The sequence below is a fragment of the Quercus robur genome, chromosome 6 (genome assembly GCF_932294415.1).
Source record: "Quercus robur chromosome 6, dhQueRobu3.1, whole genome shotgun sequence".
NCBI classification, from domain to species: domain Eukaryota; kingdom Viridiplantae; phylum Streptophyta; class Magnoliopsida; order Fagales; family Fagaceae; genus Quercus; species Quercus robur.
The window spans coordinates 47,353,664-47,379,781 of record NC_065539.1 but is presented as its reverse complement, the minus strand read 5'-3'; the positions used below and the strand labels follow the sequence as shown (position 1 = coordinate 47,379,781).

Genomic DNA, 26,118 nt, shown 5'->3' with positions numbered 1-26,118 from the left:
AATTATACAAAAACTAATAAAGTGATAACTTGAATATTTGCTACAATTGTGAGTCAAGTCACTAAGGAGAGTAAAATTGTTGTAACTTCAAAGCTAAAAAGAATATAACTATCATCACCATCAAAGAGAATTGACAACCACAATATTTTTCTTGGTACCAGTTTTTAGGAAAAAATGAAATTAGAGATTATTTTTATTGAATAGGTTGAACGAACTACAAATTTATGTTTAGCGATTTTTATCTTTTTGTTTTATAGGGGTCATTCTACGGTACCCACTTGTTTTTTGTGAGGGTATGGTACTCACCCATATCTGGACCATTAATTCTAAAGGTTTTAATCCTGGCTGTTTAACTGAGTTTTAGTGGCTTACCGATTACCAATAGAACAAGTTATAGTATAAAAGCTGAAAAAAAAAAGAAAAAAAAAAACAGATGTTGCGTTCTCTCTCTCGTTCTTTCAATTTAGAGGCAATGTCAACGAAGATGATGCTCGAGACTGCTTCCATGAAGTTCAAGATTGGCAAGGTGTGAACTCTAACTTGTTTTTTTGTTTGAAATTTCAAACTTCGTTGTCTTCTTTCTTTATTTTTGCAGGTTTTTGTTTCGTGTATTTGAATGAATTTGGAACCCTAAACTCCCTAATATATGGTTTTGGTGTTTGGATATCATTGATTTTAGATCCTTCGGATCCATTACTGAAGCACAATATTTCAGCATTAGTTTTTTAGCATAGATTTCTTCGAAATAATTTTTTTTTGAACACATCAATTTTGTTCCCCCTTTTCTTGTTTGTATTAGTAAATTTTCGTGTCTTACCTTTCATTATCTTATTCGTTTATATTGTGGTCCTTGGTTCCCATGAATACAATACACACACACACACACTTTCTCTGGTTCTAGTGCAAGTTGTATTAGTCTGCAAGTTGACATTCACTCATTGGAAAACAATTGACATTCTCATAGGATCTTGGTTTGTTTGAATTGGGAACTAGTATCTTGTCTTAAAATAAGAGACATGGGGTTCAAATCCTGCCTAACCAAAAAATAATTGGTGTCTTGCCCTGATGGTAGAGAGCAATTATCATTGAGTGGATGCTATAAGTAAATTATATCCCATGTCTAAAATGGTAGTACCTTTCCTCAATTAATGCTGCGCTATTTTTTTTTTCTTTAAATTGCATGTGCATGTGATTGTATCTTCCTGGGCTGTTAAGATTTTTGGTAGCCCAAGAAGATTGATTTTCTTGGAAGGGGTTGATACTGTCTAAACTGTAATAAAAAGGGGGTTATAGAAACAAGCACAGTTTCTTAATAAGGAAATACAATAGTTCATCAAATTAGGTTGTTTAGTGAAAATGCAGTTATGTATGCATAGTTTAAAGTAATTGAGTTCAAACCTAAAACAAGAACTGGAGAGAGAGAGAGAGAGAGAGAGAGAGAGAGATTTGCTTGATAACCACCTTAATAAAAATTCTGATTTTGATTATGATAACCACCTCTATAGGATCTTCCTCCTCTGCCTTAATTATTGGTTGATCTACCTCGATCTTCCTCTATATGCTTGGCACTGACCATTAAGGATTGGAGGAGATGAATTTGGCGTAGGTCCTTGATCAATCATAGCCATATGAATAGGGTCTTTGATTAGCTCAGAGGCATGCTTTAGTGATTTTTCTTTAGAGGTGAGAAGAACATGAACTTGTTCATATCCTATAGGATCATCCCTGGTTCTTAGAGCAAAATTGAAGGAATAGTACCCTTGTGGCAGTCCATCAAGAACAATGTGTAGAAGCTCTTCATCTTCAATATGAACACCTACTGTCACCAATTTGTCTCTGCAATCTTTGATTTTGGCCAAGTACACATCAATATAATCATTTTTCTTCCTAATGCTATTTAACTATTTAGTTCTCTTTTCAAACCAAGAATGTTAGATCTAGACATAGAAGTATAGCACCTTTTTGAAGTATCCCATACACCTTTAGATATAGTTTGCCCAAGAACAAGGGCAAGAGCTAAGTGATACAACGTAGCACTGATCATTGACATTAAAGCTTGATCTTTTTTATGCACCATTGAAGAAAATTTGGATTTTCTTGTGTGGTAGGCAATCCCTTATCATGATTGAAAATTTTTTCTGGACATGGATAAGAACCATCAACAATATCAAGAAATGAGTAAGCACTTAGAGTAAAGGTAATCTGAAATTGTCTTTCATTTTAATTATTGTTGTGAAATTATTTGGCTCGCTTGTTTCCCTCGGTTTTGTGCTTAGGACTTGAAAGTTTGATTTAATAAAGAACGTAACTTTCACTTCATTTGTGTGTTTTGTGTTGATTTTGTTCCTCACTGGTTTCTTAAGTTCCTTTTGGAGTTATGATTTTTGTCCACTAAATGTAAAATGTTCACGACCCCTATTGGCAAAGTAAATATTCTTTGTTTATAGTTGACAAGTTATTACTTGATGCCTTCTACAAATATTTGTTGATTTTATGTGGTTCCCTTTTTATTGTAAGCTACAAGCTTCAATGCTGTTATTTAATTTGGATACAAGTAGGGTAGACTGACAGGTATGCAAATGTATTGGCTAGCTTATAATTCTGATCACCTTCTACCTATAATATTTTTTATTTTGATTACTTCTTGGTATTGAAGATGTTTGAAGATGTGGTATTTTTCTAGTCAAATGCAATGTGGCCTCCTTTTGGGTTTGCTAGGTAAAAACTAAGAGTTGTATTGTTGTTGGAAAATCATCACTAGGAGGCCTAATGCCTCTTCTGTTTATGTATTAAGTACATATAATGAGAGCTTATTATTACTTGATTGTTAAACATGTGGCAACATAAATTGTGATGTAGGATTTAAAATTCTAAGTTGCTTCTGGTAGATTGGCTCCAAATTTATTGTTATGTTGAGAGGATTTGTTGCAAATTAGGTTCCTTTTTTTGACGTTGGCAATATGTGGCCCCGAATAATAATAATGCTACATTATACACTTAATAAGAGCAATTTTTTTCTCTGATAATGATACATGCCTATGTATAGGCATGATATGCAGAGAAGATGGCAAACGTTTGGGAGACGCTTGCAGAAGAAACCAACACATGTGAAAGATGGTAGCTGAAGTATTTTGGCTGTAAATTTTTTTTCTTCTTCAGACATTCCTTTCTACTTTTTCCCTGTATTTGGCTGGAATTTTCAAATAGCTTATAAAGTTGAGTTGTTCATAAACTTCATATCCTTCTTTGGGCTAATATAGTTTTCCATATCCTCCATTGTGGATGTATTCATTACTCAATAGAGAAAAGTATTTGCGATTTATTCTTGTTGCTTTTCTCTAACTTTTAAGTCATTTTAGATTCTCTGTACAACTGTTGAATCAAAATTTTCCCTCTTAGATGCTATGGTAATTGTCAAGAAGGCCATGTGCAGGACAGAAATGACTTCATTAAGACTAATCTAGTAATCCTTTTATAAAAAAGACTCTTTAGAGTTGATATAAAAGTGCAAAAGAGTTTAGTCTAGAGGAATTAAGTGGTAAATTTAATGAGTAAATAGTGAAACTCTAGAGTCTTTTGGGTTAATATTGCAAAATTTAAAGTTAATTTGCGTTTTAGGAATTGTTGGAAGTTAATTGGGAAATTGAGGAGAGAGACTGAATTTCGGCAATGGGATTGCCAAAATTCAGCCAAAAAGCAGGAGAGAGAATAAGGAAAGGAGGAGAGAGAAAGTGTTGAATTTCGTCAATCCCATTGCCGAAATTCCACTGCCCAGTTTTCCTGCCCGAATGCTGTGTGTTTGAGTGTGGAGTGCTCTTAAAATAAAAAAAAGAGGCAATCGCGGCAATGTCATTGCCGAAATAGGGGAATAAAATTTTTTTTTTTAGCAATTGTGATAATGGCATTGTCGAAAATGGAAAAAAAAGTGGTTTCAAAATCTCTAGAAGAGTAAAAAACAGGTTTCATGTCCACAATATTTTCACAATAAATCACATATAATTAGTCCACAATATTTTCACAATAAATCACATATAATTAGCTATTATTAGTTAAAAAAATTTGTGACAACTAATTGTGGCAATGGCATTGCCGAAATAGGAAAAAAAAATTTGTGGCAATACCATTGCCGAAATAGGGAGAAAAATAAAAGTGACAAACTACTTGAGGCAATTGCATTGCCAAAATAGGGAGAAAAAAAATTGGAAATACCATTGCCGAAATAGGGGAATAAAATTTTTTTTAGCAATTGTGACAATGGGATTGCTGAAAATGTGAGAAAAATAGAGAGAGAAGGATTATGGCAATCGGATTTCCGAAATAGGAAAACAAATTTCGGCAATTCCATTGACGTAAATGTGGAAAAAAAAAAGATTTGTGGGAATCAAAAATTTTCCCCTATTTCGGCAATGCTAAAATGTGAAAAAAAAAAAAAAAAAAAAAAAAAAAAAAAGGAGAAAAGGATTACGGCAACGGGATTGCCGAAATAGGGGGGAAACAAATTTCCCCCTATTTCGGCAATACCATTGCCGTAAATGTTAAAAAAAAAAAAAAAAAAAGGATTACGGCAACGGGATTGCCGAAATAGGGGGGAAACCTATTTCGGCAATACCATTGTCGTAAATGTGAAAAAAAAAATGAGGAGAAAAGGATTACGGCAATAGCGTTGCCGTAAATGTGAAAAAAAAAAAAAAAAAAAAAAAAAAAAAAAAAAAAAAGCGGCAATGGGATTGCCGAAAATGTGGGGAATTTTCCCCTATTTCAGCAGTGCCATTGCCTGGCAATGGTATTGCCGAAATAGGAAAAAAAAAATTTGTGACAATCTAATTGTGGCAATGCGACTGCCGAAATAGGGGAAAAAAAATTTTCCCCTATTTCGGCAGTGTCATTGCCGAAATTGTGAGAAAAAAAAAATTGTGGTAATGGTATTGCCGAAGTAGGGAGGAAAAAAAAATTTGTGACAAACTAATTGTGGCAATGGTATTGCCGAAATAGGGAAAAAAATTTTGTGACAATCTAATTGTGGCAATGCCACTGCCGAAATAGGGAATAAAAAATTTTTTAGCAATTGTGGCAATGAGATTGCCGAAATGGGAAAATTTTTCCCCATTTCGACAATGTCGTTGCCAAAAATGTGAGAAAAAAAAGAATTGTGGCAATGGTATTGCCGAAATAGAGGAGAGAGATATAAAAAAAGTACGCATATTATTCTTTCAATATTTTTTTGACTGAACCAGTTTGGTTTGTTATGTTATTGAAGAAAAAAATGACTGATGTGCATGCTGTAAACAAAAAAAAAACAAAGAAAGTATACAGATTCTTACAATAGAAAAGAAAAAATGATTGATGTGCACACTATAAACCAAAAAAAGTAAAGAAAGTACATAGATTCTTACAATATAGAAGAAGAAAAATTATTGATGTGTACACAGTAAACCAAAAAAGCAAAGAAAGTACATATATTCTTACACTACGGAAGAAAAAAATGATTGATGTGCACGCTTTAAACAAAAAAAAAAACAAAGAAAGTACATAGATTCTTACATGTACATGTACGTTGTAAACAAAAAAAAAAGTAAAGAAAGTAAACCAAAAAAGACAAAGATTCAATCAACCAATCACCTCAACTCCTCATCTCATCTGATTTTTATTCTCTACAGAAAATATATTTTGCCACACCTAAATCTTCAACGTGATTCTTTTTTGTCTACTCCTCACCTCATCTCCAACATGATTCTTTTTTGTCTGCTCCTCATCTCATCTGACTTATATTCTCTGCAGAAAATAAATTTTGCCACGCCTAAATCTTTCTTTTTTGTCTTTTTATTGTTCAATTGGTAATAAAAGAGAAGGGAAGTGCGAATTAGAATTGCATCTCATCACAATTCCTCAGGTTGCAAAGTTATTCTTTTACTTTGTTTCAGTGTGCCACAACTAAGGATTGTAAGTTTTTTGTTAATGTAATTTTTTTTGCTTTGCTTATTAACTTATAGCTCTAGAAATTAACAAACTTATTATTATTGTATAAACATGTGCTTTGTAAATATTAGAAGCTAATACATTGTAAAATATTATGTATTGTTGTAATTGTAATTAATATTATTTGTATGCCTATGATTATGATAATTGTTGTTGTTGTTGGTCTTGTTATTCAAATTTTAGATTAATGAATTATTTTTTATGGTTATCTGATTGTGTTTTTTTTTTTTTTTTTTTTTTTTGCAAGTATCACTCTATAATTCTCACTCTTTTAGTTGGCATCACAATTGTGGTAAGCATCTCAATTATAGTTAATACTAATTATTGTGTGTATGATTATTTTTGCAAAAACTATTATTATTATTATTATTAAAAATTTTGCTTCATAAATCCTTTATTTGAGTTTCTTTCAATTTTGTTGTAGATATATTTGAAATGGAGCAACAACAATACCACATCTCTAATGATGCAATGGAAGGCAATGTACGTTGCAAGATCCAAATTTATTAATGTCCTAATAATATATACAATTATTCAATTTACATGAAAATAATTTAAACATTAGCAATATAACATTGTATATTTTTTTTAAAAAAAAAATTCAAGTTTCCACCTTACGAGTGCGACCTCAATCGTTTGCACCCCTCCCATAGTTAGGCGAGCGTATCGCCCCATATTTGCATCAATGTAGATTATACCGTGTTACCCGCCTACCACATATAGATATTGATTGGAGTCTTATCACTTCTTTGGTGGAGCGATGGCAATGTAGTACCCATACATTTCACCTACCTAATTGTGAAATGACTATAACTCTACAGGATATAGCAATCCTTACAAGATTGCCTATTGATGGCAATGCAGTGTGCGGGCCAATAAATTTGATTTGGAGTACAGAATGTCGTAATTTACTTGGGGTGACACCACCTGAAACAGCATTGAAATTTGGTGGCCTTAAAATAACATGGGTAAGGGATACATTCTCAAACCTACCAGAGGGTGCCAATGCTATAACAACCCAACAGCATGCTAGGGCATACATGTTTCAGGTTTTGGCTTTACTATTTGGAAATAAGAGCCAAAGTAGATTGCATTGCTGCTTTCTCAAGCTGTTAGACGACTTTGGTGTAGCTGGGGAATATAGCTGGGGTAGTGCTACACTTGCTTACCTTTATAAAGAGCTGTGTACTACTGCTATTAAAAAAAGCACGGAGATTGCAGGTCCTGTTTTCATATTACAATTATGGGCGTGGGAGCATCTTCCATATCTGACCCCAATTCCAATAAATCCAACAAATTTAAATGGCGACGACCCATACGGTTGCAGGTATAATATTTACTTTTTATTTCTATACAATTTTGTAATCCTTGATACTTCCAAACCCTAAATATTGTATGACAATCATTAATTGTGTATAGGTGGAATACCAAAAGAACATTTACTCATACACCAACGCATGTTTTGCGTTCATACCGTTCTAATCATGATACACATAATAATAAACATGTAATATATCACAATGCATCAATGGTTAATTTACTAGTTATATTATTGTCTTGATTGATTATAACATAGTTATTGTAATTGGAATTGCAGGTTGTTTGGACACCATACGATAACTATATGCATCCATGGTGTCTTGCAGAAAGAAATATATGAACTACAACAGCGCCATTGTTGGGCTTCCAAATTGTAAAGTATTACTACCCAGAAAGAGTCATGCAACAGTTTGGGTTGTTGCAAAGATGTCCAAGGTGGCCTACAGACAATTTGGATAAATCTGTGCATTGTATAAAGTTGACAGGAAAGTCCACTGTCAATTGGAGAAGGCAGCATGACCAATACTACCAGCGTTGGAACATGCAAGCTGAACTTCTAGTTGGAGATGACCTTTTGATTCAAGTGTGGACTATGCAACATGGTACCAGCAAAATGGTCACCTATTCACAACACCAGAGGCGGCTGCCCATATATACCAGGTTATTATTTCAGCTTTTTTGATAATACTGCACTAATATTGATAACAAGTTATTTACACATCCGAATACTGCACTAATATTGATAACAAATTATTATTTTCACTTTTTCAATATTACTGCACTAATAAATGTTATTTTCCTTTTTCTGCGACAGCAAACTGAGGTCAATAATATGTTAAATTTAGCTGTTGCAAATCAACAGAGAAATGATCTCACAGCACAACAAGTCCTTCCACCAATAGTAGAGGGCCTTACCCGACTGAAGTTATCAATGGAAGCAAATATTTCCTCTATCCCTACTGAAAGGGTGACAAACTTCGGGCGACGACAAAGGCGCCAAGGAAGACAGTCGCAAACCTATATTGAAACCCACTCATCTACCTCTGCACAACGTGGACAATGCCGAAATGATGATGTCGGACCATCCACCTCCGCACAACACAATATGTACAGCTCTACCCAAGTTGGGCCATCAACATTTGCTAGTAATGAGCCAACCACCTTCAGTGAGTATAATCCAATTAATGTCAATGAGTATTGCATGAATTTATATCAACAAATTGGGTCATCCACTTCCATAGGACAAGGATTTGAGGGTTTGTTTATCTATGACCATTATCCCCAACCTAATTCAACACCTCCCTCCTATCACCCATCGCCACCTCCATCTTATGCTGGGCAATACAATTATGGCCAAGATAGCCAGTACAACTATGATTTCTGTACACCACAACCTTCCCAACCACCCCCTCATGTTGGTGATTTTTGCACACCACAAAATACATGGGTATGTGCTCCAAACTCTGAAGAAGAGGCCTCTGTAACAGACTCTGAGGAAGATGCCTCAAATGAGGATAGTGGGGAAGATGCAGAAGATACCCAAGATATGGAGGTGTCTTCAGATAATGAAGATGACGACTATGGTAATTATCAAACAGAGGTTGATATTAGAACACAGTCGAGGCGCATGGGGAGAAGTCCTGTGCAAGCACAAAGGTACCCACAACGAGAAAATAGGCATCCTCCATGTTGTGGAACACAACAAAAATTGAATGTACCTCATCGTCGCAATCACTAATCAATGTAAAATGACTGTTTATTAAAAATATATTAAAGTATTATCATTATTTATGCATCATTGTAGCAAAAAATATTATGCCTAGATAGTATACATAGCACATTATACTACTAACCGTAAGACCTTTGTGAAAACAAGAAATGTGTACATTTTTCCTTTGGTAAATCTTTTTTCCTTTGCATGATGGCTATTGTGGTGTACATTTTTATTTTCATTCTCCACAGCTTCTCTTCCAAACCCTCGTAAAAGTGTCAAAGACAAAAAAAAGTACATAGATTCTTATTCTCCATAGCCTCTCGTACATTGATTCTTATTCTAAAGTGCACGCTATAAACAAAAACAAAAAAAAGTACATAGATTCTTATAGAAGAAAAAAATTGACTGATGTGCACGTTGTAAACAAAAAAAAAAAAAAAAAAAACAAAGAAAGTATACAGATTCTTACAATAGAAAAGAAAAAATGATTGATATGCACACTATAAACCAAAAAAAAAAAAGCAAAGAAAGTATATAGATTCTTACAATATAGAATAAAAAAATGATTGATGTGCATACTGTAAACAACAATAAAGTATATAGATTCTTACAATACCGAAAAAAAAAATGATTGATGTGTACACTGTAAACCCAAAAAAGCAAAGAAAGTACATAGATTTTTACAATATAGAAGAAAAAAATTGATTGATGTGCACGCTGTAAACAAAAAAAAAAAAAAAAAAAAGTAAAGAAAGTACATAGATTCTTACGTGCACGCTGTGAACAAAAAAAGCAAAGAAAGTAAAAAAAATAAAACAAAGAGTCAATCAACCAATCACTTCAACTCCTTATCTCATCTGGTTTGTGGCAATGGCATTGCCGAAATAGAGGAGAGAGATATAAAAAAAAAGTACTCATATGAAAAAAAGTACCCTATAAGGATAGATTCAAGTACAATGACATTGCAAAGATTCTTTTCAGTATTTGTGGCATTGCAGAGATTCTTTCAGTATTTTTTTGTTGCCGAAATAGAGGAGAGAGATAAAAAAAAAAAGTACACATATAAAAAAAAGTACCCTATAAGGATAGATTCAAGTACAATGGCATTGCAGTGGCATTGTAGAGATTCTTTCAGTATTTGTGACATTGCAGAGATTCTTTAAGTATTTTTTTGACCAAAGGAGTTTTGTTTGTCATGTTCTTTTATGGTAAAAGTACCCTATAATGTCACTGAATTTAACTGATATGAAACTTGCATCCTATTTAAACAGTACTAATGTCACTGAAATTTCCACCGTTCTTATTTTCTACTCTTTTTCCCCTATAAATTCCATCAACCTTCTTCTCCACTCTTGTTCCCCTCATAATTTTACCAACCATTTTCAAATCATGCGTGCCATATATTCTACAAACAACTATAAGTAACAACACTTGCAAATATCTATCCGTTCGTTATCTCTTAGAAGGTGAGTTATATTTCTTAAGTAATTACTTTTCTTTTTATAATATTCATGTTGATATGTTTTAGGGGCATAGCTAAGTATGAAAATCTTTTTTTTGTTAAATTATTTGTTCATGCAAATCTTGTTTCTGTATTATGTGTTTTGCAATATGAATTGATTTGTATGATATGTTTTAAATTATTTATCCATGAATTCTTGCCTAAATTTCAAAATTGACGTATATTTCCTTAAAGAAATACTTAGTTTGTTAGCCTATAATATACACGTATGTTTAATACTATTATTATCAATGAATATTTTTAATGGATTACCTTCTTGTATTGCATTGTAATGGTTGTGTTGTGTTAATTTATTAATACTATTATTATGCTTTACTGTAGATGGTAGAAAAGTTGTTCATTTTTCTCATCCATTCCGGTAGAATAATTAAACATGGAGAAAATGGGGTTTATTACGAAGGGCCACCTCCTTCTATGCTTCCATTAAGCCGGGGTGTTACATTTGAAGATCTATGTGATAGAGTAGCATCCACACTTCATATAAACAGAGAAGATTCAAAATTGACTATTTGGTATAGATTTCCATTTCAATGTCATCCACATCCTGTGACTTACCAGCAAGTTTTGGTAGCAGATGATAATGGTGTCAATGCAATATTCGATATGTTAGACCGCCAATATGGATTTGTAGGTGCAGAGTTATACGTGGGTGTAGAGCCTATAAGAAGCCACCGAGATGTTTTCCCCATTCGATATGCCAACAAAGGACCGAGTGCATCGTTTAGTTATTCACATGGCGGGCACTTCCATGATCCATATGCCACTCATATTGGTCATTATTCTCAAGATGCGGCTCATTCTCCAATCAACATTGGCGGTGCTGACTATCATTCTCCATATACTCATGTTGCAACTGAGGACCAACATGTTCCTTCTCGGCTAATGAACAACAGTGATGCTGACTATGATAATCCAACTGAGCATGTCACACAAGAGACTACTTGTTTTGAGTTTGAAGCTCAGTATGACCAAACCGCCTCTCAGAGAGCTGCTAATGATCCTAATGATACACATCGTATAGCTGCTACTACTGAAAATGCGGTCCATACATTATCAGAAAGGATGTGGACTATGGATAGTGATGACCAACTTGATGACGATGAGGTCCTTGATGATATTGGAGATGAACAGGAGCCTCCAAATGAAGGTAATCATGAAAGCAGTCCAACTATGGGAGTCCATCAACCTTCATCACTAAGCTTTTCACAGAACACGTGGGATAATATAATTGATCCAACCCCACCATTTGAAAAGCCCACTCAAAGTATTTGGGACCCTACCCAAGAGTTTTATGTGGGCTTGCTTTTTGTCGATAAGGATGAACTACAAGCTGCTGTTAAACGCTATCACATCAAGAGGAACCAAACATTTTGTGTAAGAGAGTTAGATCCAGAATGTTGGTCTGTAAGGTGCAAAAATTGTTCTTGGCGTCTTCGAGCATGCTTCCGGGCTACATATGGGTTGTTTGAGGTTAGGAAGTACAATGGTCCACACACATGTACAGAGTCTACGCTCACACAAGATCATGAGCAATTAGACACCCATGTTATTGAGAAAGAGTTGAGGGATGTTGTCAAAAATGATCCAACCATAAAGATTGCTTCACTTCAACAGACTCTTTATAATAAGTACCAATACAGGCCTTTTTATTTCAAGGTGTGGGAGGCAAAAGAGAAAGCAATTGGTAGAGCGTTTGGTGATTGGGACAAATCTTATCAATTATTGCCAAAATGGTTGAAAGCTTTGACTGATTCAAACCCGGACAGCAGGGTTATTTGGAGAACAATACCTGCTACTATGCCAGGCTGTGCGATATTCGAGAGAGTGTTCTGGGCTTTTGGTCCATCAATTGAAGGTTTTCAACATTGTAGGTCAGTGATTAGTATAGATGGAACTTTCCTATATGGTAAGTATAAAGGTACGTTACTGATTGCATCAACTTGGGATGGTGACAACAGACTTTTTCCACTTGCCTTTGCCATTGTGGAGAAGGAAACTGATGATAGCTGGTATTGGTTTTTGCGTTGTATTCAGATTAATGTCACTAATCGAGAAGGGTTATGTGTCATATCTGATCATCATCCTGGTATAATGGCAGCGATACGGACTATATGTCAATCGACACGTTGGTATCATCGTTTTTGCCTTCGCCATGTGGCTAGCAATTTCAATCAACAAATTGAGAATAAAAACTTGAAGGCCATGGTAATGTGGGCAGGCATGGAGAATCAGTTACGAAAGTATCAAATCACCAGGGATAGAATTACTCAGTTAAGTGCAGATGGTGAGAAGTATTTAAGGGAAATGTCGGTGGAAAAGTGGACGTTAGCATACGATGGTGGACATCGTTATGAGGCAATGACCACAAACTTGTCTGAAAACTTCAATGGAATTCTAAAGAGTGCTAGAAATTTGCCCATAACTGCATTAGTTGAACTTACATACTATCGTTGTGTCGCCTACTTTGCCGATCGGTATACTAAGGCATGTGCAGAGGTTACTGCCGGTGAACGCATTACGGCCTATGCAAAGAATAAATTCAATAAATGGGAAAAAAGGCACCAAAGCATTCAGTTACCGTGTTCAGTCATGAAGATGGTCTGTTTGAAGTCAGAACACCAATAAACCCTAACTCTGCATATAGGGGTAATCATCGTCATGAGGTAAATTTGAGGCAGAACACTTGTAGTTGTCAAAAACGGCAGGTTTATAAGATTCCGTGCTCACATGTCATTGCTGTGTGTAAATATCAAGGCATCTCTACAATGCGATATATCGACCGTTGCTACCATTTGGAAGAACAAGTTGCTTGTTATGCACCTAGATTTCGCACAGTTCCAAACAGTGTACATTGGAATGAGCCTAATTTCCCGGTCTTGTATCCTAATGTCAAGCTGCGTCGTGAAAAAGGTCGACCAAGAACAACTCGGCTTCGAAATGAAATGGACGAAGGGGCAGAGCTTCAACCAAGGACATTGTGCAGTCTCTGTAGGCAAGAAGGCCATAATAGAAGAACATGCCCCACTCGAACTGTGGCTGGCTCCACTAGTGGCTAAACTGAATGACCCAACATAAGTATTCAATCTACTTCAGTGGATTGGTTGGACTGTTGTTTTTTTTTTTTTTTTTTTTTTAATTATGTTTTTAGGAGTTGGACCATATTGTTAGTTTGTATTATTTGAAAGAACATGGTACTAATTCCATATGCTATGATGTTTTCTAGCACTGCAAGTTAGATTGGGGTGTACGTTTATTTATTTTGTGTCTGTGTGTGTCTATATATATATTGTGTATTATAGTTTAGGGTTTCAATAACACCTTATAGTGTGCACATCAATAATCATACACGCATTATAGTGTGCACATCAATCATTTTTTCTTTTCTATGGTAAGAATCTGTATACTTTCTTTGTTTTTTTTGTTTACAGCGTGCACATCAATCATTTTTTCGTTCTATAAGAATCTATGTACTTTTTTTTTGTTTTTGTTTACAGCATGCACTTTAGAAAAAGATTCAATGTACCAGTGTACTTGAATCTATCCTTATCTATTTCTAAAAGAACGTGACAAACCAAACTGGTTCAGTCAAAAATATATTGAAAGAATAATATGCGTACTTTTTTTATATCTCTCTCCTCTATTTTGGCAATACCATTGCCACAATTCTTTTTTTTCTCACATTTTCGGCAATTAGATTGTCACAAAATTTTTTTTCCCTATTTCGACAATACCATTGCCACAATTAATTTGTCACAAATTTTTTCCCCCCTATTTCGGTAATACCATTACCTCAAAATTTTTTTTTTCCCCACAATTTCAGCAATGGCATTGCCGAAATAGGGGAAAAAAAAAATTTTTCCCACATTTTCGACAATCCCATTGCCGTTTTCTCTCCTTTTTTTTTTTTTTAATCCTTCTGTACTTTTCTCTCTCTTTTTTTTTTTTTTTTTCACATTTACGGCAACGCTATTGCCATAATCCTTTTCTCCTTTCTTTTTATTTTTTTTTTATTTTTTTATTTTTAATTTACGGCAATGGTATTGCCGAAATAGGGGGAAATTTGTTTCCCCCCTATTTCGGCAATCCCGTTGCCGTAATCCTTTTCTCCTCTTCTTTTTTTTATTTTTTATTTTTTTTTAACATTTACGGCAATGGTATTGCTGAAATAGGGGGAAATTTGTTTCCCCCCTATTTCAGCAATCCCGTTGCCGTAATCCTCTTTTTTTTTCTTTTTTTTAACATTTACGGCAATGGTATTGCCGAAATAGGGGGAAATTTGTTTCCCCCCTATTTCGGCAATCCCGTTGCCGTAATCCTTTTCTCCCATTTTTTTTTTCACATTTTCGGCAATGCTATTGCCGAAATAGGGGAAAAATTTTGATTCACAAATCTTTCTTCTTTTTTTTTTTTTTTCCACATTTTCGTCAATGGAATGGCCGAAATTTTTTTTCCTATTTCGGAAATCCCATTGCCATAATCCTTCTCTCTCTTTTTTTTCTCACATTTTCGGCAATCCCATTGTCACAATTGCTAAAAAAAAATTTATTCCCCTATTTCGGCAATGGTATTTCCAATTTTTTTTTCTCCCTATTTCGGCAATGCAATTGCCTCAAGTAGTTTGTCACTTTTATTTTTCTCCCTATTTCGGCAATGGTATTGCCACAAATTTTTTTTTCCTATTTCGGCAATGCCATTGCCACAATTAGTTGTCACAAATTTTTTTAACTAATAATAACTAATTATATGTGATTTATTGTGAAAATATTGTGGACTAATTATATGTGATTTATTGTGAAAATATTGTGGCCATGAAACCTGTTTTTTACTCTTCTAGAGATTTCGAAACCACTTTTTTTTTTTTTTTTTCCATTTTCGGCAATGCCATTATCACAATTGCTAAAAAAAAAAAAAAATGTATTCCCCTATTTCGGTAATGACATTGCCGCGATTGCCTTTTTTTATTTTAAGAGTACTCCACACTCGGGCACACTCGGACACACAGCATTCGGGCAGAAAAACTGGGCAATGGAATTTCGGCAATGGGATTGACGAAATTCAACATTTTCTCTCTCCTCCTTTCCTTATTCTCTCTCCTGCTTTTTGGCCGAATTTCGGCAATCCCATTGCCGAAATTCAGTCTCTCTCCTCAATTTCCCAATTAACTTCCAACAGTTCCTATAACGCAAATCAACTTTAAATTTTGCAATATTAACCCAAAAGACTCGAAACTCTAAGTTTAAAACTTATTATGACCCATTTACCATTTAATTTCTTTATAGAAAAATAAATAATCTTAAGAATTTCTCAAACTCTGAGATGATAATGATGATATTTTGAAACTTACACAAAATCACTATCATGAATTTTATTAAAATTAATAAACAACGACAATTTGAGCCGCTCATTCCAGAGAGTTACTTGGAGAGATAGAGAGAGTGATACATATACCAGGACTCTATACAATTCTTTTTTTTTTTTTTTTTTTGTAAAAATATGAAATTTAAATTTTCAAAATATTTTAAAATATCTTAAATGCAAAGAAGTTGAGAGACATACCAACACTCAAAGAGAGAGAGAGAGAGAAGCTTGACAGTGAGAAAATTCAAATAAAGAAAAGCAGGCAAACTCCAAGGACTATGCCCACCCAAAGAGAATTAAAGAGCTAAAGGACAATTGGCACACCCAAAAAACCCAAGGATAGGGGATTGAATGGCAAAGGAATGGTACAAGACATGCAAGGAAGGAAGTTTCCTGAAGAAGACACCTCCCACCTTCGCATTCAATTCTTTGCACCAACCTAACCAATTGCATTAATGAGGAAATAACCCTTGAACAGTGATTTCATAGCTCACAGCTCTTTCTACCAGCTTCAAAAGGATCCTAATGGGACAAGCATCCAAAGAGTTCCCCTAAAATGTATAGATGGAAGGCTGAGATACAAGGAAATAGGCTATATAAGGAAAGGAACCCCCCAACAAGAAGGAAATAAACGTTTTCCATGAAAAAAGAAAACAAGTGTGAGAACAGAGAATTACCCTGTAAAGTAATATCAACCTTACTTATCAATATAAGATCTATCCTTGGACCTGCCCAAGGAAGAGTTTACACTTAATGGTTGGTCTATTCATTCCTATTTGTTACTTAGGTTCTATTAGTCTTAAATTTGTGATTATCTCAGCATTGCACCTAACTTAGAAGCCCACACTCTTAAAAATTTATTGTTTCAGCTTGGTTTGAAGATCTAGGCATCACTGTTGTTAGAGGCATCACTATTCTAAGTGTAATCTTATGGAACAAAGTTGCTAAAATTAGTACCTATGTATATAATAATATTTTTTTAAAAATAATTGGGTGGGGGGGGGGGCATTGCCCCTGAACATCCAAGTCTCTCTCCGTCCCTAGTTGATAGTACGTAATGTGACGATTGAACCTTTAAATGTGAGTAAAAAAATAAGGTTATCATCGAATGTAATAACAATACAGTCAGATATGATGTTGGTACTGCATGATATTAATATGAAACTGTCAAATGTGGGTAAAAAATAAAGGTACCACCAAATATAATAAAAGTACTGTTAGATGTGATGTTGGTACTACTTGATGTGAAAATGGAACCATTAAATGTGAGAAAAAATAAGAAAACCTTTGAATGTGACAAAGTACGGTCACATGTGATGTTGGTACTACATAATGTGACGATGAAATTGTCAAATGTGAAAAACAAAATAATGGTCTCACTGAATGTGACAAAAGTATGGTTCAACATGATATTTCAGTCCTTTCTAAGGTTTTCAAGGTCATTTTAGTCATTTTTTAGGTACTAAGAGTATTTTGGTCATTTTTTAGATTTCTTGGTTATTTTCGATCATTTCTTATATTTTAAGGTAATTTCTGTCATTTTTTAGGTTTTAGGATCATTCGGTCATTTTTTTTAAAAGTACTAAGGTTATTCCAGTAATTGTTGAGGGTTTCGTGGGTATTTTGTTATTTTTAAGTTTTATGAGATATTTTGGTCATTTTATAGGTTTCAAGGGTATTTTGAAATTTTTTAAGGTTTCAGTGTCATTTCGGTCATTTTTTGGGACTCTAGGTATTTCAGTCATTTTTTAGATTTAAGGTGCATTAAGGTCGTTTTTTAGGTTCTAAGAGCATTATAGTCACTTTTTGGTAAATGATATGTTGGTAGTACCGAATATGACAATGGAACCATCAAATGTGAGGAAAAAAAAAAAAAAAAAGGGAATCACCAAATGTGACAAAAGAACAGTCACATGTGATGTTGAAACTACACAATGTGAGAATAGAATAATCAAATATAAGAAAAAAAAATAAAGGAACCACCAAATGTGACAAAAGTATAGTCACATGTGATGTTTTTACTACACAATGTGAGAAAAAAACATCAAATGTGAGAAAAAAAAAATAAGGGAACCACCAAATGTGACAAAAAATACTGTCAAATGTAATGTTGGAACTGGATAATGTGAAGATGGAACCGTCAAATGTGAGAAAAAATAAAGTTAATACCAAATGTGACAAAAATACTATTAAATATAATGTTGGAACTGCACAATGTAAGGATAGAATTGTCAAATGTGAGAAAAAATATGGGAACCACCAAATGTGACAAAATAATTATCACATGTGATATTGGAACTGCATAATGTGAGAATGAAACCGTCAAATGTGAGAAAAATTAAAGGAACCACCAAATGTGACAAAAGTACTGTTAAATGTGATGTTGAAATTGCATAATGTGATGATGAAACTGTAAAATGTGAGAAAAAATATGGGAACCACTAAATATGACAAAAGAACTATCACATGTGATGTTGGAACTACACAATGTGAGAATGAAACTGTCAAATGTGAGAAAAATTAAGGGAACCACTAGATGTGACAAAAGTACTATCAAAAGTGATGTTGGAACTACACAACGTGACAAAAGTACTATAAGATTTATAGTTATCATTTTTTTCAAATCCAAAAAATTTGGGGAAATTTCAAACCAACTCTACAGTACGTGAAATGGGTTTCGATCGTCGCTGTGTAAAACCCCTTTCCTTGCACCGACGAGGTCAATTAATGGTGAGGTCCTTTCTGAAAAGGGAGCGAAGTCGAAGAGAAAGGAAAGAGGGCATGATCGAGAGAGAGAGGGAAAAATAAACAATCCATTTCTTTTTTTTGGCGAGAACAATTCCCTCGCTAGAGCTGGCGAGGAACCGTTCATGGCTTAGGGATCTGTTTCTTCTTTTGTGGTCTTGCTTAGGGTTTTGTTTAGTAATCGTCGCTCTAGATAGGTTTTTGTGGATGGTTTGGATGAGAAGAATTTGAGAGACGAAACTGGAGAGAAGCGTAGATTATAGAAAAATCGAGAGAGAGAAGAAGAAAGTCAAAGATTCGAAAACTGAGAGCAGAGACTGAAAATTTTTTATTATACGAAAGTACAGCACGGTGGTACTACTCAATGTAAAGATAGTACCATTAAATGTGAGAGAAAATAAGACTATCAGGGAATGTGATAAAAGTGCAGTGACATATGATGCTGGTACTGCACAATGTGAGGATAGTACCATCAAATGTGAGAAAAAAAAATAAGGGAACTACTGAATGTAACAAAAGTACAGTTACATTTGATGTTGGTACTATTCAATATGAGGATGGTACCATAAAATGTGAAGAAAAAAAAAAAAAAAAAAGAGAACCATCGAATGTGACAAAAGTACAATCACATGTGATGTTGGTACTGTGCAGTGGCGGCTTCAGGACATATATTTAGGGGGTCAATTAAAAGATACATTTTGGTTAAAAAAAAGTGAGTCTTGCAGTCTATGTGATTTCTTTATTACAAAATTTTTCACAGTACATACTAGTAAGAGAATAAAAGATGAGAAGTGTTACATCTACAACATTTTCACAACACTTTTCTAACAAATTTTAGGTTATACATTTTTATTAGTTCTAATTTAAACTTACTAATGAAACTACTTTTTTCCCTATCAATAACAGTTAGTAACAATTAGCCACTTAAACTTTGTTGTGAGCGTATTATGAACATAGCGTTTCTCATATAAGATAAATTATAAGTTCATTGCATATTGCTTATTAATATGGTGAAGATATTAATTATTATTGTTAAGATTAAATCTTGTAAATCATCTATTGTTTGTAAATACAATCAACATATGAATTATTGTTGTTAAGTGAACTCTAAGCGAGATCTAAATATAATAAAATTTTATGTATTAGTTTCTTTTAAATTTGTTAAGATCTAAATGATTTTTTTAAGATTTAAGATAAACAAATTTATATTTTTGTTAATAGGTTTACTATTTTTCCCTCTTATTTTAGATCAAATTGGTTTTTTTTTTTTTTTTTTTTTTTTTGGGTTTAAAAAGACCAAGATGTTGTCAACATGATCATATTCAAGTTCGTTTCAACTAGGCTTTAAAAAAAATAATAAATAAAATAAATAAATAAATAAAAAGGTCTAAGGGGTTCAAAATTTATTTTAGGAGCCTCAAATAAAAAAAATATTAAAAAATTATATATAAATTTTCTTTTTGGCCCAACTCAGGGAGTTCAACTCAGGGGGTTCATTTGAACCCCCTGAATTGTACCTAGAGCCGCCCGTGGTATTGTGCAATGTGAGGCTGGTACCTTAAAATATGAGGAAAAAAACACAAGGGAACCATTGAATGTAATAAAAGTACAGTCACATGTGATATTGGTACTACGCAATGTGAGGCTGGTACCATAAAATGTGAGAAAAAAAAGGGAACCACCGAATGTGACAAAAATACAATCACAGGTGATGTTGGTACTGTGTAATATGAGGATGGTACCATAAAATGTGAGAAAAAAAATAAGGGAACCATCGAATGTGACAAAAGTACAGTCACATGTGATATTGGTACTACGCAATTTGAGGATAGTACCATCAAATGTGAGAAAAAAAAATAAAGGAATCATCGAATGTGACAAAAATACAGTCGCATGTGATGTTGGTACTGCACAATATGAGGATGGTACCATCAAATGTGAGAAAAAATAAAGGACCTACCGAATGTGACAAAAGTACAGTCACATGTGATGTTGGTACTATGCAATGTGAGAATGGTACCATCAAATGTAAGGAAAAAAAAAAAGGGAACCACCGAATGTAACAAAAGTACTGTCATATGTGATGTTGATACTGCACAATGTGAAGATGGTACCATTAAATGTGAGAAAAAATAAGGGAACTACTGTATGTGACAAAAGTATAGTTACATGTGATGTTAGTACTACACAATATGAGAATAGTACCATCAAATGTGATGTTTTGGTAACTTGATATAGCAGGTTGTCTACTAGTGGGTACCGTACCCCCCAAAAAAAAGGGTGGGTACGCTAGAATTACCCGTTTTATAGTAGGCTTTTTATTGAATAATTAGATCACTTGTTGTTTGGTTTTATCTTGTTTTTATTTGGTTTATATTTGTTGTTATTTGGGCTAGTATTTATTGTTATTAATTAAGTTTTTTAAAAAAAAAAATTTATAGAAGGTATTAAGGATTATGTTTGGGGGCAAAATTAATTTTTGAGTAATGTTATGTCCACAATATTTTTACAATAAATCTTATGTAAAAAACTGTTATTGGTGGTAAAAAAATAATATCAGTATTGAGCTCAAATTAAAATCAGTAACAATTTACCACATTGAAATTGTTGTAAAATTATTGTGAAAATGTGGTGAATGTAACATTATTCTTATTTTGTTAAACCCAATTTTTTTTAATTTTCAAGTCAAGGTCTTTAACATTTTTATTAAGGTGGTCACAATAAGTTAGTTTAACATATAATTTTTTTTTGGGAAGGGCATATATGCCATTTTCTGCAGGTCATCCTGACTTGTATGTTGAGCCGCCAATAATAGTGGTCCTAATGGACAACTATCTTTAAAAAAAAACTTTTTTTGACTAAAATCTTTAAAAAAAAAAAAAAAAACTTTATCAATTGAGGACAATGAAATTCAACCTACACCATCCTCTTCTTGTCGGACACCGGAGTCAACCATTACTTCATTAACCAACCATTTTTTAGTAGTAAAATTGAATTAGATTGTAGAAACTTTAAGGAATATTCTTTGGCCAGCTTCCCTTATCATTTCGAACATAATAGATAGAGAAAACATATGGTCAGGAGGTGGTGTAAAAGTGTTGATTTACACCACCAATCAGTGTTTGCCACATCACACATTTAAACCAATACACCCTATCACACACAATTTTAACTTACTCCACACACGTATTAGAGAGCAAAGCTAAAGAAACAGCACCAACGCCTAACCCATTCCACCTCCTGCTCTCATCTGACCACCGGAGCTCCACCCCGCCACAGCGTTGTTCTGGAGCTGGCACCACCACATCGAAGTTCAAGGTTTGTTCTGCTCCTTTTTTATTCAATCAAATATTCATTCTTTAACACTATCATCTCTCCCTCACAGACCCAACACAACCAACCCAGCCACCATCATCAAGCCACAAAACAACCCAACCACCATCAATGAAGCCTACTGATCAAAACCACAAAAGATCAACGCCACTGATCAAACAATCCCAAAACCCAAACAAGCCACACAAAATTCCCAAAACCCACTAATCAAACAAAGAATAAAAAAGGATCAAAGAGCAATTCGAATTCGGATCCAAAGCTCGAGAAATGCCATGTAAGCATATATACCACTCTGATTGTATGCTCCCTTGGCTTTTGATTCGGAATTCTTGCCCAATTTGTCGCCACGAGCTTCCCACTGATACCGAAACCAGAGCGGTTGCACCGATGGAGTCTACGACTGCGGCGACGGTGGTTCAGAATGGGTCTAAGAATATTGGGTTGACTATTTGGAGGCTTTCCGGAAGTGGGTTTGCGGTGGGGAGTTTTCTGGGCCGAGAGGGAGAATTGGGGAGCGAAAGCTTCCGATGGTGTATATGGAAATGGATGGTGGGTTTAACAATGGCGCTGCGGTGAGGCGGGTTGCGTGGTCAATGAGGGCAGGAGGTGGAATGGGTTAGGCGTTGGTGCTGTTTCTCCAGCTTTGCTCTCTGATACGTGTGTGCGGAGTAAGTTAAATTGTGTATGTTAGAGTGTATTGATTTTTCTTTAAATGTGTGACGTGGCAAACACTGATTGGTGGCTTAAATCAACACTTTTACGCCACTTGCTAACCGTATGTTTTCTCTAATATTTTCTCTAATAGATAGGGTCCCTCAAATTGTCACCGCAAACGTCAATTTACAAAGCACAACTCTCAATGATTCATCTCAGGTCCCGTGTAATCTCCATTTCCAAGAACTCAAAACTATTTCCTTTTAAGCTTATTTATATTCACAAGTCACTACCCACAACACCTCAACACTCGGACCAAAATCCAATAGAATATATAGCATGGCTCACTTCCTTCTCGTTACATTCCCAGCGCAAGGCCATGTCAACCCTTCCCTCCAATTCGCTAAGTGCCTCATTCACTTGGGAGCACAGGTCACCTTTGCCATCACCATTAGTGCCCACCGTCGCATGATCAAGAGTCCTCCTCCAGACGGCTTGTCGTTTGTCACCTTCTCTGATGGCTACGACGACGGATGTTCCCTGGATGATGCCCAGAACCACTTCGATCAGCTCAAGGGCAATGGCTCCAAAACTCTCACTCACCTTATTGTGTCCAGCGCCAACCAGGGTCGTCCCTTTACTTGCTTAGTCTACACACTGCTTCTACCTTGGGCTGCTGACGTGGCTCGTGAACTTCACCTTCCTTCCACGCTTCTTTGGATTCAACCTGCCATGGTTTTGGACATATATTACTACTACTTCAACGGTTTTGCCGATGTTATCAGAAACGACAACAATGACTACCCCTCATCTTCGATAAAGTTACCGGGACTACCATTACTCACTAGCCGTGACCTACCCTCCTTTTTTCTTGCTTCCAACACTCACACTTTTGCTCTCCCAATGATTCAAGCCCACTTTGAAGCGCTTGAAAAGGAGAACAATCCTAGAGTTCTAGTGAATACCTTTGATGCACTAGAGCCTGAGGCCTTGAAGGCGATTGAAAAGTTTAATTTGGTTGCAGTTGGACCTCTACTTCCATCAGATAAGTCATTTGGAGGAGATGTTTCCAAAGACTACATCGAATGGCTCAACTCTAAGCCTGAATCATCGGTTATTTATGTTTCATTTGGGAGCTTAGCGGTCTTAATGAAGCAACAAATGGAGGAAATTGCACGCGGATTGTTGAATTGTGGGCGGCCCTTCTTGTGGGTCATAAGAGCTAAGGAACATGGAGAAGAAGAGAAGTTGAGTTGCAGAGAGGAATTGGAACAAATGGGAATGATAGTGCCGTGGTGTTCCCAGGTGGAGGTCTTGTCACATCCTTCACTAGGATGCTTTGTGACACATTGTGGGTGGAATTCAACTTTGGAGAGTTTGGTTTCAGGGGTGCCGATGGTAGCATTTCCACAGTGGTCTGATCAAGGGACGAATGCGAAGCTAATTGAAGATGTATGGAAGACAGGAGTGAGGATGATAGTGAATAAGGATGGGATTGCTGAAGGTGATGAGATTAAGAGATGCTTGGAATTGGTTGTGGGAGATGGAGAGAGAGGAGAAGCAATTAGAAGGAATGCCAAGAAATGGAAGGAGTTGGTGATGGAGGCTGCCAACGAAGGTGGTTCTTCCTATAACAACCTCAAAGCTTTTGTGGATGAGATTGGTGAAGGTAATGTCGTTGTTGAAAGAGTGTAGGTCTGCTGTTGAAATAAAAGAAGTGTTTGTTTTTATGTCCACTTTCATATATTAATATATGTACATTTTTATATAAATTGTGAATATAGATATAAAACAGTGGAGATAAACGATTGTATATTGATTAATTTATGTTTTTCCCCTTTTGTCTTACCTTTTCTTTCTTTATTTGTTACTAGATTGGATAGTCTACACCTTTTCTAATGTTTTATTGTGCCATGGTGTTCCCAAAAACAAAAAGAAAACAACAATAGAGAGCTGCAATAAAACGTGTTCCCAAAAACAAAAAAGAAATCAACAATAGAGAGCTGCAATAAAACATTAGAAAAGGTGTAGACTATCCAGTGCCACAAATTTAAAGGAAGGAAAATGAATATTAAGAATAACTTTATTATAAACTCAAGACTCACTTACTCATAAGGAGAGGTTAAGATTTGAGCAAGAGTTCATTCCAAATTTATTATAATATTTTCAATACAGTATTGAAAATATCTGTATGTACCAAGAACAACAACGCTCCACAGCTAGCCATCAAGACAGAAATCCTTGCGCACAAATATCTGCCAGTATATATAGATGACCATCCACCATTTTGATCACATGATCTAAGAATGAAACATTGTACACCATTTTTTTTTCCTCCTTCGCTTTTCAACATGCAAGAAATGGTTTGCAAATGTGAGTTTGTATAGGCTTAATTAAGCCAAGATGGGAATATTTATGACTCACGACTCATTAATACATAATTTTTTTGGCCGATAATCTTGATGTGGCGGTTGGATCCTGGATGTTAAAATTTTCAATATAATCCTGTTCATTTGAATTTATATACCTAATTCATTGTGAAGTCTATAATCCTATAGAAGAACGTAATATATAATAAAAATTCAAAGGCAAACCAAAAAATCCAAAAAATACCCATCAATAAATTCAGACTTCAAATTTGTTGCACCTCCATAGCTCATATGAGAAGAAGGCTGGGTTTGTAATTGGCTTTTGGGGTTCGTTAATGGTGGGTTTTGTGAGGAGTTTTGACTGAAGGAAGACTTAGGCAGTTAGGCGCAGTTGGATTTGTACTTATGTATAGTCACGGAACTTGGCAAAAACACAATACTGATCAACTTTAGATTTTTGCTGTATTCATGGGATGATGCCCAAGTCTGTTGACACTAGGATTGTAGAGCCTAAGATTGCAAGAAATAGTTCTTGACAACAATAATTAGACTAATTGAGTTCAAGTATTTTCAAAACAGATACTAAAATTTAAAAGAACAAAGGTAGGAAAAATTAAAATGAAACAACAGAGATTATTCTTGACAGAAATTTCTATGGTGGTGGTAATGTTTGTTTTCAATTTTTACAAAACTCTTACTTTTTGATCTTGTTTTCTCTTAATCTTTTGTGTTTTTTATGTTTTGAAATGAGAGAGACATAAAAGAGAACAAAAATACATATTTAGTCTCATTTTTAATAGAGATGAGTTACAGAACTCTAACTGAACTAATCTTATAGCAAAGTGCCAAATTTCAAATTACAAGTAAACAATTTAAATTTTGGCTAAACCACGTTAGTAAATTGTAATTAGCCCTTATTTCTTTCTAAGCTAGAGTACTATTAGAAAGTTGTTGGTCTTAACTGGTAGTGGGACTATGTGAGAGCTGCTGATGAAATGGTTATCTCGGTTATAAAACAGAGATGAGCCAAGTCATATTGGGCTATGATACTCAAGTTAGAACATTAAAATTTGGAGTTGTTGCAGCATGAACCTTTTTTTTTTTTTTAGTTTATTTGCAACATGTAC

The 26,118-nt window shown here is 34.7% G+C and overlaps 1 protein-coding gene and 1 long non-coding RNA gene across 2 annotated transcripts; both read left to right on the top strand.

The window, feature by feature from the left end:
- Positions 1 to 263: 263 nt before the first annotated feature.
- LOC126689138 (uncharacterized) lies at positions 264 to 3,276 on the top strand. The gene is made up of 2 exons (XR_007644429.1): positions 264 to 526; positions 3,047 to 3,276. It is a non-coding gene; the product is annotated as an uncharacterized LOC126689138 (long non-coding RNA).
- Positions 3,277 to 22,806: 19,530 nt separating this feature from the next.
- LOC126689134 (phloretin 4'-O-glucosyltransferase-like) lies at positions 22,807 to 24,472 on the top strand. Its single transcript, XM_050384189.1, has one exon. It carries the CDS (start codon positions 22,962 to 22,964, stop codon positions 24,315 to 24,317), a length of 1,356 nt encoding a protein of 451 aa, XP_050240146.1. The 5' UTR covers positions 22,807 to 22,961; the 3' UTR covers positions 24,318 to 24,472.
- Positions 24,473 to 26,118: the final 1,646 nt, after the last annotated feature.

What these genes read in the sequence shown, in the direction of transcription:
- LOC126689134 (XM_050384189.1), top strand. Translation starts at nt 22,962, where the DNA reads ATGGCTCACTTCCTTCTCGTTACATTCCCAGCGCAAGGCCATGTCAAC.